The sequence below is a fragment of the Scyliorhinus canicula genome, chromosome 18 (genome assembly GCF_902713615.1).
Source record: "Scyliorhinus canicula chromosome 18, sScyCan1.1, whole genome shotgun sequence".
NCBI classification, from domain to species: domain Eukaryota; kingdom Metazoa; phylum Chordata; class Chondrichthyes; order Carcharhiniformes; family Scyliorhinidae; genus Scyliorhinus; species Scyliorhinus canicula.
In genome coordinates, this window is record NC_052163.1 from 111,967,727 (window position 1) to 111,985,676 (window position 17,950).

The following is a 17,950-nucleotide window of genomic DNA, read 5'->3' on the forward strand; positions in this document are numbered from 1 at the left end:
AATGCTCTGCATTACTCCAGACCTAGAGTTGCAATGCTCTGCATTACTCCAGACCCAGGGTTGCATGGCGGCCCGATCTCCTGAGTTCAGCTCCCCAGGGCTAAAAAACAATTCCAAGTGTGGTCTAAACCGGTGAGAAGCCCCCAGGGCCCAGAAAGGTGACTGAGTGGCATTGAATAGCAGTGGGGAATTCGCTGGCATAGCCGGCAGGAAACTCCCTGTAAAACCCGCCACAAATTAACTTAGAACATTTCTGGGAGAATCATGCCCAAGTTCTCACATGGCAAATCATCAGAAAAGCAAAAACAGGGCAGCACGGTGGCGCAGTGGTTAGCACAGCAGCCTCACGGCGCCGAGGTCCCAGGTTCGATCCCGGCTCTGGGTCACTGTCTGTGTGGAGTTTGCACATTCTCCCCGTGTTTGAGTGGGTTTCGCCCCCACAACCCAAAGATGTGCAGGGTAGGTGGATTGGCCACGCTAAATTGCCCCTTAATTGGAAAAAATGAATTGGATACTCTAAATTTATAATAAAAAAAAAAAAAAAAAGAAAAGCAAAAACATGTGGGACACAAGGGAAGGTGGCAGGTTGAATCCAAAATTGGCTCAGTGACAGGAAACATATGGTTGATGGATGTTTTTGAGAATGGAAAGCAGTTGCCAGTGGCATTCCACAGGGCTCAGTGTTGGGGCCTTTCTGTTTATTCTACATATTAATGATTTAGGGCGCGAGCATCTGGCCACGCTGCGCCGGAAAGACATCTTGCTGTGGCACAACGTGGCCGGTGAAAGCTGGGAGACCCCGCTGCCGGGATCCAACCGGCTCGCAACGCATCGTGAGATTCAGCGCAATCTCGCGAAACATTGCAAGGAGCATCCCGCCCACAATGGGTGGGATCACTTTTTGGCAAATGGGCAAATTGGAGCGAGGCGGTAAGCTTCCCGAGGTACCTGAGGCTTTGGGATTCAATCCCTTTACCTCGAGGACCTTGGGTGAGTGCTGATTGGTGCTGATCCCCACAACCGGGGACCAGACGGAATGGTACTCGTAGGGGTCCCCAAAGGAATTGGAGGCCCCCAGTTGCATACCCTTGTCAGGGTGGTACCCTGGCACTGCTGGTACTACCTGGGTACCCTGGCACTGCTGGTACTACCTGGGTACCCTGGCACTGCTGGTACTACCTGGGTACCCTGGCACTGCTGGTACTACCTGGGTACCCTGGCAGTGTCAGCTTAGCACTGCCACCTGGGTGCCATCCTGACAGTGCCCAGGGAACACTGCCATCTAGGCAGGGGCACTGCCATGGTGTGAGGTTGGCATTACCAAGCTGGAATCTTTTGTGTGTGCGTGATTGTGCTGGGGTTGACCGCTGTGGGTATTGGGGTCACCCTTCTGCCTCGTCTGTTCTAGGGAAAACAACCCTAGCCTACCCAATCTCTCCTCATAGCTCCACTTTTCAAACCCTGGCGACATTCTTGTAAATCTCCTCAGCACTCTCTCCAGAGCTATTATGTCCTTCCTGGAACGTGATGACCAGAACTGTGCACAAAACCCAAGCTGTGGGGGGCTTCCGGTGTGCAGCATGGAGTGAGTGATCACACAGAGGCAGCTCCTGCCCAAGGTTACAGAAAAGAGCTCTTTTTTGGGCGGCACGGGTTGGAATTTCGATGAAAAGCCGTAGGTGAATGTTCGAGGAGTACTTTCCCCCAGGAATAGTATGTTTCTTGGTTATCAGACCCTCAGAAACAGTGCAAGATTGGGCGGAAGAAGCAGCAAACAAAAGCCTCTACAAGCAGGCAGGCGGGGGAAGGGCCAGTTTAGAGGCCTCAAGCTGACTTGAGGGCCTTTATGAAAGCTGAATTCTAGCAGCAGTCGACGCTGTCCCGACGAATCCCGGTGGGGGAAGGTGTCTAGAGGAGCATTCCCCATAATTTATGGTGCTCACCCGGAGTGGGGCAAAGGACAAAGCTGCAGCAGCTCCCCAAGAAAAGCAGGGGAAGAAAGACAAAATGGCGTCCGGCGGAACACCCGAGGACTGGTGGATGTGGGCGCAGGAGCAGCAGGCCTCTCTTCTGCGATGTTTTGCGGAGCTGAAGGCTGAGTTGCTGGACTCACTGAATGCGACTACCAACAAGCTGCTTGGGGCTCAGGCGGCCCAGGAGGCGTCCATTCGGGAGTTGCAGCAGCAGGCCGCTGAGCGGGAGGAGGAGGCCGTGGTCCTCGTGGGGAAAGTGGAGTTGCACGAGGCACTTCACAAAAAGTGGCAAGACCGCTTGGAGGAGCTGGACGTTCGCACGAGGTGAAAGAATTTGAGGATCCTGGGCCTGGCGGAGGGGCTGGAGGTTGGATCTCCCGTCGTACGTGACCACGATGTTGAGCTCGTTGATGGGAGCAGGGTCCTTCCATTTGCCCCTGGAGCTTGAGGGAGCTCACAGAGTGCTGGCCAGGAGGCCTAAGGCAAATGAACCCCCGCGGGCGGTGCGGGTGCGGTTCCATCGATTTAGTGACCGGGAGTGTGTGCTGCGCTGGGCCAAGAAAGAGAGGAGCAGCAAGTGGGAGAATTCGGTAGTGAGAATCTACCAGGACTGGAGTGCGGAGGTGGCTAAGCGGCGGGCCGTGTTCAACCGGACGAAGGCGGTGCTGCATGCCAAGCAGGTCAGATTTGGAATGCTGCAGCCTGCGCGTCTGTGGGTGACATATAAGGACCGGCACCACTACTTTGAGTCCCCGGAGGAGGCGTGGGCCTTTGTACAGGCGGAGAAGCTGGACTTGAACTAGGGTCTGGGGACACACTATGGCCGTTGCTGTTTTCGCTGTTGCTGTTCTTCAATTTTGACAGGTGTTATTTTTATGCTGGTTTTCTTTTTGCTCTGTTTCCGGGTGGGTTTGTCTGTTGGGTATGGGTGTGGGGTATGTGGGGAACGTTGGGGGTATGTGCTTTATATGTTCTCTTCTGTACGTGGCTGGGGGTTGGGGTGAAACTGGATTTTGGGGAGCTGCGTCAGAAGGGTGGGGTGTGGCAGTGTGAAAGCGCGGGCTTTCCTCTGGTTTCCCGCGCTGTGGGGCGGGGGGGCGGAGCTGGAGGTGGGGGCGTGGCCTTCACTGGTTTTCTTTCCCCCGCTGAAGCGGTGCCAAGGAGGTGTGGCAAGAGGGGGATGACCCCATGCCGGGAGGAGATGGGTTTTGGCGGGAGCTGCCGGGTCAGCAGACGTCAGCTGACTCACGGAAGTACCATGGAGGGTGCGTCGCGGCTAGGAGGGGTCCTAGCCTGGGGGGGTGGGGGGGAATGGCCAGGAAGGAGCTGGTGTGGGCCGGGGGGGTAGAGGAGAGGCGTTATCGCCATGGGGAACGGGTCAGGCGGGGCGAGCTGGCCTGGGGCGAGCAGTCGATAAGCTATGGCTAGCCGACGGGGGAGAGGGGCAGGTTGCCCTCTGATCCGGCTGATTACCTGGAACGTGAGGGGGCTGAATGGGCCGGTTAAGAGAACTAGGGTATTTTCTCATCTGAAGGGGCTGAAGGCGGACGTGGCTATGCTTCAGGAGACCCACTTGAAGGTGGCGGACCAGGTTCGTCTGAGGAAGGGGTGGGTGGGGCAGGTTTTTCACTCAGGATTGGACCCGAAGAACCGGGGGTGGCGATTCTGGTGGGGAAGAGGGTGGCGTTAGAGGCAGCTGAGGTGGTGTCGGACAAGGAGGGCAGATATATTATGGTGAAGGGTAGGCTGCAGGGAGAGAAGGTGGTGCTGGTTAATGTATATGTCCCGAATTGGGATGATGCCGGCTTCATGAGGCGCTTGTTGGGCCGCATTCCGGACCTGGAGGCAGGGGGCCTGATCATAGGGGGAGACTTTAACACAGTGCTGGATCCCCCACTGGACCGGTCCAGTTCAAGGACGGGTAGGAGACCGGCGGCGGCCAAAGTGCTGAGGGGGTTTATGGACCAGATGGGAGGGTGGATCCCTGGAGGTTTGGGAGGCCGAGAGCACGGGAGTATTCCTTTTTCTCCCATGTCCATAGGGTCTATTCCCGAATAGATTTTTTTCGTCCTGAGCAGGGGATTGATCCCGAGGGTGCAGGATGCCGAGTATTCGGCCATAGCGATTTCAGACCATGCTCCGCACTGGGTTGATCTGGAGATGGGGGAGGCGCGGGACCAGCGCCCGCTCTGGCGCCTGGATGTGGGGATGCTGGCTGATGAGGAGGTGTGTAGGAGGGTCCGGGGAAGTATTGAGGGGTTATCTGGATACCAACAACACGGGGGAGGTCCGGGTGGGGACGGTCTGGGAGGCTCTGAAAGCAGTGATCCGGGGGGAGCTGATCTCCATCCAGGCCCATAGGGAAAGGAGGGAGAGGAAGGAGAGGGAGAGACTGGTGGGGGGAGCTCCTGGATGTGGACAGGAGATACGCGGAGGCACCGGAGGAGGGGTTGCTGGGGGAACGGCGTAGTTTGCAGGCCAAATTTGACTTGTTGACCACCAGAAAGGCGGAGACACAGTGGATGAGGGCGCAGGGCGCGGTATAATGAGTATGGGGAGAAGGCGAGCAGGATGTTGGCGCATCAGCTCCGTAGGCGAGATGCTGCTAGGGAAATTGGTGGTGTGACGGATAGGGGTGGGAATGTAGTGCAGAAGGGGACAGAAGTAAATGGGGTCTTTAGGGACTTCTACGAGGAACTGTACCGGTCAGAACCTCCGATGGGGAGAGGGGGGATGGAGAGCTTCATGAACAGGCTATGTTTCCCAAGGGTTCAAGAGGAGCTGGTAGAGGGGCTGGGGGCGCCGATAGAGTTGGAGGAGCTAGTCAGGGGGATTGGACAAATGCAGTCAGGTAAGGCGCCGGGGCCGGACGGGTTCCGGGTTGAATTTTATAAAAAGTATGCGGATCTGGTGGGCCCCCTGTTGGTGCGAGCCTTCAATGAGGCATGGGAGGGGGGGGCTTTGCCCCCGACGATGTCGCGGGCACTGATCTCTCTGATCCTGAAGCGGGATAAGGACCCCTTGCAGTGTGGATCATACAGGCCTATCTCGCTCCTCAATGTTGACGCTAAGTTGCTGGCGAAGATCCTGGCCACCAGGATAGAGGACTGTGTGCCGGGGTGATACACGAGGATCAGACAGGATTTGTCAAGGGACGGCAGCTCAACACGAATGTGCGGAGACTGCTAAATGTTATTATGATGCCAGCAGTGGAGGGGGAGGCGGAGATAGTGGTGGCGCTGGATGCGGAGAAAGCGTTTGATAGAGTTGAGTGGGGGTACCTGTGGGAGGTGCTGGAGCGGTTCGGATTCGGGGAGGGATTCATCAAATGGGTGAGGCTGCTCTACGCGGCTCCGATGGCAAGTGTAGTTACCAATGGAAGGAGATCGGAGTACTTTAGGCTCTACCGTGGGACCAGGCAGGGGTGCCCCCTGTCCCCCTTGCTCTTTGCACTGGCGATTGAACCTCTGGCTATGGCGTTGAGGGAGTCAGGGAGATGGAGGGGTCTGGTGCGGGGTGGGGAGGAACATCGTGTATCGCTGTATGCGGACGACCTGCTGTTGTATGTGGCGGATCCAGAAGGGGGAATGCCGGGGGTGATGGAGCTGTTAGCGGAATTTGGGGACTTCTCGGGCTATAAGTTAAATTTAGGCAAGAGTGAGGTATTTGTAGTACACCCGGGTGATCTGGAGGAGGGAATTGGGAGACTCCCATTTAAGAGGGCAGTGAAGAGTTTCAGATACCTGGGGGTGCAGGTGACCAGGAGTTGGGGGACTCTCCATAAGCTTAATTTTACCAGGCTGGTGGAGCAGATGGAGGAGGAATTTAAAAGGTGGGACATGGTGCCGTTATCGTTGGTGGGTAGAGTGCAGTCCGTCAAAATGACGGTTCTCCCGAGGTTCTTGTTCCTTTTTCAGTGTTTGCCCATCTTTATCCCTAGGGCCTTTTTTAGAAGGGTGACTAGCAGCATCATGAGCTTTGTTTGGGCGCATGGGACCCCGAGGGTGAAGAGGGTCTTCTTGGAACGGGGTAGAGATGGGGGGGGCTGGCGTTACCCAATCTCTCGGGGTATTATTGGGCGGCCAATGTGTCGATGGTGCGCAAGTGGGTAATGGAGGGGGAGGGGGCAGCATGGAAACTGATGGAGAGGGCGTCCTGTGGAGATACAAGCCTGGGGGCCCTGGTAACGGCGCCGTGGCCGCTCCCTCCTACGAGGTATACCACGAGTCCGGTGGTGGCGGCTACCCTCAAGATTTGGGGGCAGTGGAGGCGACATAGGGGAGAAGTGGGGGGCTCGATGGAGGCTCCGTTAAGGGGGAACCATCGGTTCGTCCCGGGGAACATTGATGGGGGATTCCAGGGTTGGCACAGAGCGGGCATCAGGCAGCTGAGGGACCTGTTTATTGATGGGAGGTTTGCGAGCCTGGGGGAGTTGGAGGAGAAATTTGGGCTCCCTCCGGGGAACATGTTCAGGTATCTGCAGGTAAAGGCATTTTCTAGACGGCAGGTGGAGGGATTCCCTTCGCTTCCCGCGAGGGGGGTGAGTGACAGGGTGCTTTCGGGGGTCTGGGTCGGAGAAGGGAAGATATCTGATATCTACAAGGTTATGCAGGAGGTGGAGGAGGCGTCAATAGAGGAGCTGAAAACTAAGTGGGAGGGGGAACTGGGGGAACAGATCGAGGATGGGACATGGGCTGATGCCCTGGAGAGGGTTAATTCTTCCTCCTCGTGTGCGCGGCTTAACCTCATTAAATTCAAGGTGCTGCACCGGGCCCACATGACTGGGACGAGGATGAGTAGGTTCTTTGGGGGTGAAGACCGGTGTGTTAGGTGCTCGGGGAGTCCAGCGAACCATGCCCATATGTTCTGGGCATGCCCGGCACTGGAGGAGTTCTGGAAGGGGGTGGCGAGGACGGTGTCAAGGGTGGTGGGATCCAGGGTCAAGCCAGGATGGGGACTCGCGATTTTTGGGGTTGGGGTGGAGCCGGGAGTGCAGGAGGCGAAAGAGGCCGGTGTGCTGGCCTTTGCGTCCCTAGTAGCCCGGCGAAGGATTTTGCTACAATGGAAGGATGCGAGGCCCCCAAGCGTGGAGACCTGGATCAATGACATGGCGGGTTTCATTAAGCTAGAGAAGGTCAAATTCGCCCTGAGGGGATCGGTACAAGGGTTCTTTAGGCGGTGGCAACCTTTTCTCGACTTTCTGGCTCAACGATAGGGTACGGGGACAGTAGCAGCAGCAACCCGGGGGGGAGGGGGGGAAGGGGGAGGGAAAAGGGGGGGGGGGACAATGACTATGTTTCTTTATTTAATTTAAATTTATTTTTACGTTCTTTTGTTGTTCATTGGTGTTGGGGGGGGGTGGGGGGATGTGATACATGCGTCGATACGGTCTGGGGGTGTTACAGTTATTATGGATTATTTTGTTGCATTTTATTGTTTGTCGTTATGTTTTATATTTTCTGTAAAAAATTCCAATAAAAATTATATTAAAAAAAAAACCCAAGCTGTGGCCTAACCAGCATTTTATACAGTTCCAGCATTACATCCCTGCTTTTGTAATCAATACCTCGCCCAATAAAGAAGAGCATTCCGTATGCTTTCTTGACCACCTTGTCCACCATCTTCAGGGACCTGTGGGCATGCACTCCAAGGTCTTTCACTTCCTCAACCCCTCTCAATATTTTCCCATTTATTGAGTATTCCCCTGCTTTGTTTGCCCTCCCAAAATGCAATACCTCACACTTTTCAAGATTGAATTTTGTATGCCATTTCTCTGCTCAGTCAACCAGACCATTGATTTCACTCTGGAGTGGATAGTTATCCTCTTCACTATCAACCACACAACCAATTTTTGTGTCGTCTGCAAATTTGCCAATCAGGACCGGGATTCTCCCCTACCCGGCGGGGCGGGAGGTCCTGGCGTGTCGGAGTGGCGTGAACCACTCCGGCGTCGGGCCGCCCCCCGCACCTTTAGGGGCTAAGCCTGCGCCGGAGTGGTTTCCACTCCGCCGGCTAGCATGAACGGCCTTTGGCGCCATGCCAGCCGGGGCCGAAAGGACTTCGCCGGCCGGCGTAACTCCGCGCATGCGCCAAAGCGTCAGCGGCTGCTGGCGGGGGTCTCTTCCACCACCGCCATGGTGAAGGCCATGGCGGTGGCGGAAGAAAAAGAATGCCCCCACGGCACAGGCCCGCCCGCCGATCGGTGGGCTCCAAACGCGGGCCAGGTCACCGTGGGGGCACCACCCGGGGTCAGATCGCCCCGCCCCCCCCCAAGGACCCCGGGGTCTGATCGCCCCATGCCGCCAATCCCGCCAGTACCAGAGGTGGTTTAAACCACGCCGGCGGGAAAGGTCTGTCAGCGGCGGGACTTCGGCCCATTGCGGGCCGGAGAATCGCCGTGGGGGGCCCGCCGACCGGCGCAACGCAATTCCCGCCCCACCGAATCTCGGGGGCGGGGGCAGGATTGACCCCCCCCCCCCGGGGGTTCGGAGAATTCCGCCCCATGTCTCCCACATTTGAAACTAATGGTGCGATCCTCCCAAAAGGGAAGGTGTTTAACGTGTGTTTCCTGACACTCGCAGTGCCGGGAAACACGTGGCTATTCAACGCTACCCGTGTTGAATAAGGGGCGCGATTCTCCACTGCCCATGACTGGTCGGAGAATAGCGGGAGGGCCTTCCCGACATTTTTCCCGCCTCCCGCTATTCTCCCCCCCCCCACGGCCGCCCCACGACACGAATCACTGCTCGCCGTTTTTTACGGCGAACAGCGATTCTCCCCAGGCCGATGGGCCGAGTTCCCAGGCCTTTACGGCCGTTTTCACGAACGCAATCACACCTGCTCTCATCGTTCGTGAAAACGGCCGCAAAGTGCCGTCCCGGACAACCATGGCACCGATTGGCACGGCCGCACCACGGCCATGCCAAGGGTGGCATGGGCCTGCGATCAGTGGGCAACGATCGCGGGCAGCGGGTCCGATTCCCGCGCACTATTTGTTCCTCCGCCGCCCCGCAGGATCAGTCCGCGGGGCGGCTGAGGGGCATGACGGCCCGCGCATGCGCGGGTTTTGACGCATCTGCGTGATGACGTCATCCCGCATGCGCGGGTTGGAGCCGTCCAACCCGCGCATGCGCGGCTGATGTCATCGTGCGCGTCAGCCGCCGTGACGCTTGGCGCGCAGACTTAGCGACGGTCGCTAAGCCCGCGATGCCGTGCTTCACGGGGCCGCACTGCTAGCCCTGCCCGGGGGGGAGAATCTGGTCCCGGGAGGGGGCGCGGAGGCTGCTGTGAAACACGGCCAGTTTCATGGCAGCCTTTACGACTCGCCGCATTTGCGGAGAATCGCGCCCCAAAGGAACCTGAACAGGAAACACGCAGCCGAGGCCACACATAGCCCCGGTTTTTTTGCAACAGGGACAATGGGGAGCTCTGCTGGCCAGTACTCCCCATTGTAGCGAGAGCTTGGGAAGCCATTTTTAAATGGCATCTCATTTCCGAGGCTCACAAAAAAAACCCCGACCTCCCCCAGGCCAAACGCAACATGGGAGGGGGCCTGTGACCTAATTGAGGTGTACAACATTCTGAGGGGTGTGGGCAGGGTACAGGAAAGACTTATTACCCATAGCTGAGGGGGTCAATAACCGGGAGCACAGACTTAAGGTGATTGGTAGAAGAATTAGAGGGAACGTGAGGAAAACCTCTTCACCAGAGGGTGGTGGGGGTTTGGGATTTACTGCCTAATTTGGTGGTTGAGACAGAAACACTCAACTCTTTTATTTTATTTTTGTAAATTTTAAAGTACCCAATTTTTTCCAATGAAGGGGCAATTTAGGGTGGCCAATTCACCTACGCTGCACAACTTTGGGTTGTGGGGGGTGAAACCCACGCAGACACGGGGAGAATGTGCAAACTCCACACGGACAGTGACCTGGGACAGGGATCGAACATGGGTCCTCGGCACTGTGAGGCAGCAGTGCTAACCACTGCGCCACCGTGACGGCCCACTCAACTCATTTGAAAGGTACCTGGATCTGCACCTAAAGTGCTGTAACCTGCAAGGCTACGGACCAGGTGCTGGAAGGTGGGATTATAATGGGCAGCTAGTTTTTTTTTTTGGCTGGCAGAGACATGATGGGCTGAATGGCCTCCTTCTGCATTGTAAATATTTTGTGGTTCAACGTAGCTCATCAAGGCTGCTCCGCTATTTAATATGATCATGGCTGATCTTGGATTTCAACTCCATTTGCCCACCTACTCCCCATATCCCTGAAAGATCAAAAATCTGGCTTAAATATATTCAATTATGGAGCATCTAGAACCCTCGGGGGTGGAGAATTCTCAACTCTTTGAGTCAAGAAATTTCTCCTTATCTCAGTCCCAAATGATTGGCTCCTTTGTCCCCGTGTTTCAGATTCCCCGACCAAAGGAAACAATCTCAGTGTCCACTCGATCAAACCCACCCTGAATCCTGAACCTTTCAATGAGATCACCTCTCATTCTTCTAAACTCCCGAGAATATAAACCCAATTTACTCAGCCTCTCATCATAGGGCAATCCCTTCATCCCAGGGGCCAATCTAGTGAGCCTTCACTGTCCCACCTCCAAAGCAAGTTAAATGTAGAGAGAAAAAAAGTACACAGTACTCCAGATGTGGTCTCACCAAAACCCTGTACAGCTGTAGCAAGATGGAAGGGCGAAACAGTGGTTAGCATCGCTGCCTCGCAGCGCCAGGGACACGGGTTCGATTTCGGCCTTGGGTGACTGTCTGTGGAGTTTGCACATTCTCCTCATGTCTGTGTGAGTTTCCTCCGGATGCTCCGGTTTCCTCCTACAGTCCAAAGATGTGGAATTGGGTGGATTGGCCGCGGTAAATTGCTCCTTAGTGTCCAGGGAGTGACAGGGATAGGGTGGGGGAATGGGCTTGAGTAGAGTGTTCTTTTGGAACATGGGTGCAGAGACGATGGGCCGAATGGCCTCCTTCTGTAGGGATTCTATGGACTTCTTTATTCTTATTCTAAGTTCTCCTTGCAATAACGGGCAACATGCCATTTGCCTTTCTAATTGCCTGCTGCCGCTGTTTCTTTTACCAGCGCACCCAAGTCTTTCTGAACATGAACACTAACAAATTTTACGTCTTCAAAAAAAAATTCCGCTTTTCTATTCTTACGACCAAAGTGAATAACTTCACATCTGATGCGACTCAAGTGCATAAGCAAATGAAGTAGATATAACACAGCGGACTTGCACAGCATGGAACACCACAGGTAATTCCAATTGTATCAAACAAGTCCATCTGGCTATGTAAAGATTCTCTTAGTGCCGCACGATGACAACTCTTTCCAGAAAGGAGATTGGTTCCTATCCTTCTCTCATCGCGAAAGGGTTATGTATTCATTCAGGCCGACGCATAGACACCCCCAATGGAAGTGGTGAGTTATCCAGGTCCAGTCTTGTATTATTCTGGGTTATTCCATGGCGTTACCTAGTGTCCCGTTCATGTGATGAGGCTCCATGCCAGCCATTCCACCTAGTGGACCCTCTGCTCCAGGACCCATCGGGAACTGAATAAGAAAAGATTAGATTAATAACCGAGAATTAGAAAGCTGAGGGTGACCTTGCACACAGACAAGGGAGCACACTGGACCACCCACCACACGCTGCCCCTTACTCCCCGACATTAGATATAATGCTGCTTTTACTCATTCACCAATCAGTTCAATTGCCAGTTCTCTCACCTCAGAGAGTGCTGCACTGTCAGAGATACCATCATCTGGATGAGATGTGGAACAGCGGGCGTGTCTGACCTCTGGGGTGGGTGTTAAATATCACATGGTCATTATTTCAAAGAAGAGAAGGGGGGTTCCCTCTGGTGACCTGCGGCTTATGTTTATCCCTCAACCCAAATACAGATTATCTGTATTATCTCATTGCTATTTGGGCCAATTGGCTGTGTTTCGCACAACAGTAACTATACTTGCAGGGATTTTCTAAGGACCTTATCCAGCTTTATAATTGCAAGTTCAGTCTTCCGCCCAACAACAACAACTTGCATTGATTCCCCACCATTCCCTTCATAAAATGTCCCAAAATGCTTCACAGGAGGATTATCAAACATTTGTCACCCAAGGTGATGTGAGGGCAGCTGACTAAAATATTGTAAAGATTGCCTTTGAAGGAGGAAAGGGGAGGAGGAGGGGGAAAGAGGTTTAGGGAGAGAATTCTAGGCAGCGGCAGACACAGAGGGACTAAAATCAGGGAGATTTTATCCAGAGGTACTGAGGCCAACAGCAAATGGTCGAGGTTGAGACCAGTGCAGACCTGACATCCAATTTAAACACACTGGCATCTGAACTAATAGTGCGCCCTCTCATTGACGCAGACTTACATTGGGACGGTTCCCGCCAGGTCCAATGGGATTCATCATCGTGTACATGTTTTCACTGGAGTTTGTAGAATCTAACAACAAAACAACAAGGTCACAACTGAGGTGAGGTGATCACAGTGTGTCAGAGTTTTAATTCAAAGAATGTTTATTGGAAATAATTTCATTCATGAGATATGTTTGGTCCCCACGTTGATACTGTGCGCTGAAATGTGTGGAGCAGTGAGGAGACACGAGCTCTCATTTCTGAGTCTACTGCAGCTGAAAACTAAGTTAATGACCTCTCAGAGTTTGTGCACGACAAGTTTGAACAGTCTCTGGTGATCTGAGCACGAGCATAAGCAAAGGTGAACTCAGCAAAAACTGTTGAACTCAGCAAAAACCAGAAATATCCCCCACTGGAACAGATTGAGAGGGAAAATGTAAGACCCGTAAGTCAGGGATGATGGAGAACTTTCCTCTGTATCTAGCCCTGTGCTGTACCTGTCCTGGGAATGTTTGATGGGGACAGTGTAGAGGGAGCTTTACTCTGTATCTAACCCCGTGCTGTACCTGTCCTGGGAATGTTTGATGGGGACAGTGTAGAGGGAGCTTTACTCTGTATCTAACCCCGTGCTATACCTGTCCTGGGAATGTTTGATGGGGACAGTGTAGAGGAAGTTTTACTCTGTATCTAACCCTGTGCTGTACCTGTCCTGGGAATGTTTGATTGGGACAGTGTAGAGGAAGCTTTACTCTGTATCTGACCCCGTGCTATACCTGTCCTGGGAGTGTTTGATGGGGACAGTGTAGAGGGAGCTTTACTCTGTATCTAACCCCGTGCTGTACCTGTCCTGGGAATGTTTGATGCAGACAGTGTAGAGGGAGCTTTACTCTGTATCTAACCTCGTGCTGTACCTGTCTTGGGAGTGTTTGATTGGGACAGTGTAGAGGAAGCTTTACTCTGTATCTAACCCCGTGCTGTACCTGTCCTGGGAGTGTTTGATGGGGACAGTGTGGAGGGAGCTTTACTCTGTATCTAACCCCGTGCTGTACCTGTCCTGGGAGTGTTTGATGGGATAGTGTAGAGGGAATATTATTTTATCAATTGTTTTGAAGGAATAACTTCAAATGAAGTTCAAAATGAAAAATATTTGGTTAAATCACACCCTCACTAGTTATGATTCTAATATAGTCTTCCATTTCCGTCACTCTCTAACTTTGAGGTTACAACAATCATTGGAAAGAGGCACCTTACCTCCTGGGCTGGGAATGATCGGTGTTCCTGGTGGTCCGCTGCCTGGGGGTCCCTGAGAGAACAAATATCTCGTTATTCCAAACGGACTAGAAATACACCCCAAACTCCGAGTGCAGGTTCCCTGGAGTGGGAGGAATACCGATAAGATAAGGAGTGGGAAAGAAAGGGAGAGCTGGGAATACAGAGTGGAGGAGAGTGGAGATGGGGAATGGTCAGCTTAGAGAGGGATTTAGAGAGCGAGGGGGCGATAGATCATCGGGGTTAGGGGGAGAGAGTAACTGGGAAAGGGTATTCCCCTCCATGCAGACAGGAGAATGAGTTCTGGGAGAGCAGGAGGGGCAATGGGGGTTTGCTTTCCACCACAGCTGGTGGAGGTGGTGGGCAGGGGAGTGTGGAAGGGTGTGTCTGTTAGGTTATGTTGGGGTACGGTAGATAAACTCACCACGTAGCTGCCTGGGGATGATGAAGAATAGGGAATCTAAAACAGAGACAGAGAAAACATTAATGTTCAATTGCTGTTAATTGGCTAAACCGGTACAGGCAGTTCTCAACTTTACAACGTTCGAGTTACAACGAACGCCACTTCCAAAGTTCAAACATCGACCCCTAGTTTCGACTTTTCAACACCGGTTTAGACTTTATGACGCCCAAGTCACCAGTGAACTGTTGGTCTTTGCCAATTGTTATTTTCCTTTATGTTCCATCTTTCACAACCTCTGGAAGGGGGAATTACTTCTTAGATATAGTATGGGGGGGGGGGGGGGGGGGGTGTTCCTCTGGTCTCCCCAGTAGCCCCATGGGAATTCCCACTGACAATGGCGGGAGCAGAGAATCCGGCCACCAGCGAACGCTCACCGCCTCCCGCCACCGAGAAACACGTGGCTGGGGTCCTGGAGAATCCCACCCCTCATAACCTTTTGCTAATTCAGTGAAGATAGGGTATCGAGCCTTGGTTCAGGAACCAATCCCGTTTATAACATTGCTCCTGTGGGAAAACTGGTTGCGACTTACAACAGTCTGTATCGTTGGGGCAGCACGGTAGCATAGTGGTTAGCATAAATGCTTCACAGCTCCAGGGTCCCAGGTTCGGTTCCCGGCTGGGTCACTGTCTGTGCGGAGTCTGCACGTCCTCCCCGTGGGTGCGTGGGTTTCCTCCGGGTGCTCCGGTTTCCTCCCACAGTCCAAAGATGTGCGGGTTAGGTGGATTGGCCATGATAAATTGCCCGTAGTGTCCTAAAATGTAAGGTTAAGGGGGAGTTGTTGGGTTACAGGTATAGGGTGGATACGTGAGTTTGAGTAGGGTGATCATTGCTCGGCACAACATCGAGGGCCAAAGGGCCTGTTCTGTGCTGTACCGTTCTATGTTCTATGTTGGTCAGGTAGAATAAGGCAGCAGGGTGGCGCAGTGGATTAGCACTGCGGCCTCACGGCGCCGAGGACCCGAGTTCAATCCCGGTTCTGGGTCACTGCCCGTGTGGAGTTTGCACATTCTCCCTGTGTCTGCGTGGGCTTCACCCCCACAGCCCAAAGATGTGCAGGGTAGGTGGATTGATCACGATAAATTGCCCCTTAATTGGAAAAAACAAATTGTGTACTCTAAATTTATTTTTTTTAAAGTCAGGCCTGAGAGCTTAATATTAAATATAATCCACATGCTAAAGATTTATTTTTTTGTGACAGTGCGAGGTGGGCCCTGGAGTGTAGGAGGTGCAGAGAGCTGGTGAAGCCGGGCTGTGTAATTGCAAATACTGGGAAGTATTTCCCAGGGGCTGGTTTGCCACAGGGCTAAATCGCTGGCTTTGAAAGCAGACCAAGGCAGGCCAGCAGCGTGGGTTCAATTCCAGTACCAGCCTCCCCGAACAGGCGCCGGAATGTGGCGACTAGGGGCTTTTCACAGTAACTTCATTTGAAGCCTACTTGTGACAATAAGCAATTTTCATTTCATTTCATTCATTTCATTTCATTTCATTATTAGACTGTTGACAGGTTGGTGACACTTGAAACAGGCACTGTGGTGGCCGAAGAGTGTGTCTCAAACGGAGTTGGTTTCCCTGCTCATTTCACTGCACTCTCTCCAGCAGTCTGTTACTTACAGAGTTAGTGTTTGGTGGGTTTGGCCATGGTCTCCCTCCACCTGGACCCCTGCAACAGAAACATAACACGGAGTTACAGATATCAGAAGCTATGAGGATCCCTTAGCCTAGTATACATTTCATTCAACAAAAGGACTCCTGCCCATGGGAAGCCCTCACTGTGGCAGTGGACAGCAGCAGTTCCCTCGCCACGAGCCTCTCTCGATCACAACCTCTCAATCCTCCTGATTGAGGTGATACGGTCATTGTCACATACCTGTTTGTGGAATCCTGATGTACCTACATTTCCTGATGATTCCTACATTAAAATGGCGACTGCACTGTATTTCATTCGGCATGAAACACTTCGGGCAGCCCTGGTACTGTGAAAGGCCAAAGAAATTGCAAGACATGGGACCATAACCTCTAAGATCCCCAGCGTCGGGTTTCGGGGTGGCCCGGGGGGGGGGGGGGGTGGTACAGCCAAGGTGCGCTGAGGAATACTCGGAACATCCCAGTTGAGGGTTTAGCCGGCAATTGCCCTGTGCTGGGAACCATCTGAAAACGTGATTTAAATCTCAAACTTCTGATGGTCCCCCAGGTTTGCACAAATAGTTACCCAGGAAGAGTTAGAAGAATTATAAATACCTAGATCAACCCCCTCACGGGACACTCCCCACACCCCCTCCCTCGACCAGACAGGAATCCAGACTCACAGGGCTGAAGGACCCCCCCCACCCCCCCCCCCCCCCCCCCCCCCCCTCCCTCCCCTCCCCTCCCCGGTTCAAGTTTCTGATATTTTAACATTTAAACACACAACATGGCATAGAAAAAACACAAACCCCCAACTCCGCCCCCCGCAGTAACCTCGAGCAAACACCCCACTTCTGCCGTAACAGCTGACAGTAACCAGCTCCTTGGAATGTAGGCAAACAAACCCCATCTCTTGTGGAACCCCTCACTCGTCTCCCCCCCCCATCTCAAAGCAACTTTCACCCCGTTTCCCGATACAAAAACTTCATTAGATCCCTCGGCCTCAACGAGGCACAGAGTGGAACGACTGACCTCCACCCCAACAGGACCCGCCTGCGAGCAATCAGCGAGGCGAAGGCTAAAACGCCTGCCCCCCCTCCCGTCTGCAACTCCGGCAAGTCCGACACCCCGAGTATGGCCCCCCAGGGGACTGGCCTCCAAATCCACGTGCAAGACCAACGACATGAAGCTGAAGAACAACCTCCAAAATTTCTCCAGTTTAGGGCAGGGCCAGAACATATGCCCACGATTTGTCAGGCCTCTCCCACACCGCTCACAAATATCCTCCACCCCCTCGCATACAAGGTTGAGGAATTCACCCTCCGCAGCACCTCACACCACAACCCCTCCTCCAACGCCATCCCCAGCTCCTCCTCCCACTTGGCCTTATTCCCCTCCAGTGATGCCATATCTTCTTCCAAAATCCTCCCAAGGATCACCGAGATGACCTTCCCCCCTCCAACCCCATCAACGAACGTAGCTCCCCCAACAATGAGGAGGACGGTGCCATCGGAAAAGTTGGAAAAACCTAATGTGCGAATTCCCGCACCTGCATATACATGAAACTCTCCCCGCCAGATCCCAAACATCTCCCCAACTCCTCCAAACTCGCAAACCGCCCTTCTAGAAATAGCTCCTCCATTTCCATCACCCCTCGCTCCTCCCATCCCCGAAACCTAACATCCACCCTCGCTGGCTCAAACCATTAGTTCCCCCGGATCAGCATCAACTTCAATCCTGCCCCAACCTAAAATACTGCTGAAATTGCCTTCATATTTTCAACGTGACCACCACCAGACTCTCCGAGTATTTCCCTGGGGCAAACAGGAGCTGCACTGTTGCTAGCGCCCACAACTCCGACCCCTTACAAGAGCCAGCCTCCAATCTCACCCACAAAGCCTTCATATCCCTGCTCCAGCCCTGCACCTTCTCTGCGTTCGCTGCCCAATAATAATACTTCAGTGTTTTAAAAAAAAAATTTATAGTACCCAATTATTTTTTCCAATTAAGGGGCAATTTAGCGTGGCCAATCCACCTAACCTGCACATCTTTGAGTTGTGGGGGTGAAACCCACACAGACACGGGGAGAATGTGCAAACTCCACACGGACAGTGACCCAGGGCTGAGATTCAAACCCGGGTCCTCAGTGCCATAGGCAGCAATGCTAGCCACTGTGCCACCATGCTGCCCTATAATACTTCAGTATTGGAAGGGCCTGGCCCCCTGACAGTCACCCTCTCTGAAGTACCATCCT

The 17,950-nt window shown here is 53.4% G+C and overlaps 1 protein-coding gene across 2 annotated transcripts in view; it reads right to left on the bottom strand.

The window, feature by feature from the left end:
- The window catches only part of ssbp4 (single stranded DNA binding protein 4), a 106,742-nt gene that overhangs the window by 15,920 nt on the left and 72,872 nt on the right, over positions 1-17,950 (bottom strand). For both annotated transcript variants that reach the window (XM_038777296.1, XM_038777297.1), the window contains exons 8-12: positions 15,685-15,733; positions 14,034-14,069; positions 13,592-13,643; positions 12,358-12,428; positions 11,455-11,533 (exon numbers count right to left, since the gene is read on the bottom strand). In XM_038777296.1, the coding sequence (XP_038633224.1) occupies positions 11,455-11,533; positions 12,358-12,428; positions 13,592-13,643; positions 14,034-14,069; positions 15,685-15,733 (287 nt within the window). The remainder of the gene's footprint in view (positions 1-11,454; positions 11,534-12,357; positions 12,429-13,591; positions 13,644-14,033; positions 14,070-15,684; positions 15,734-17,950) is intronic.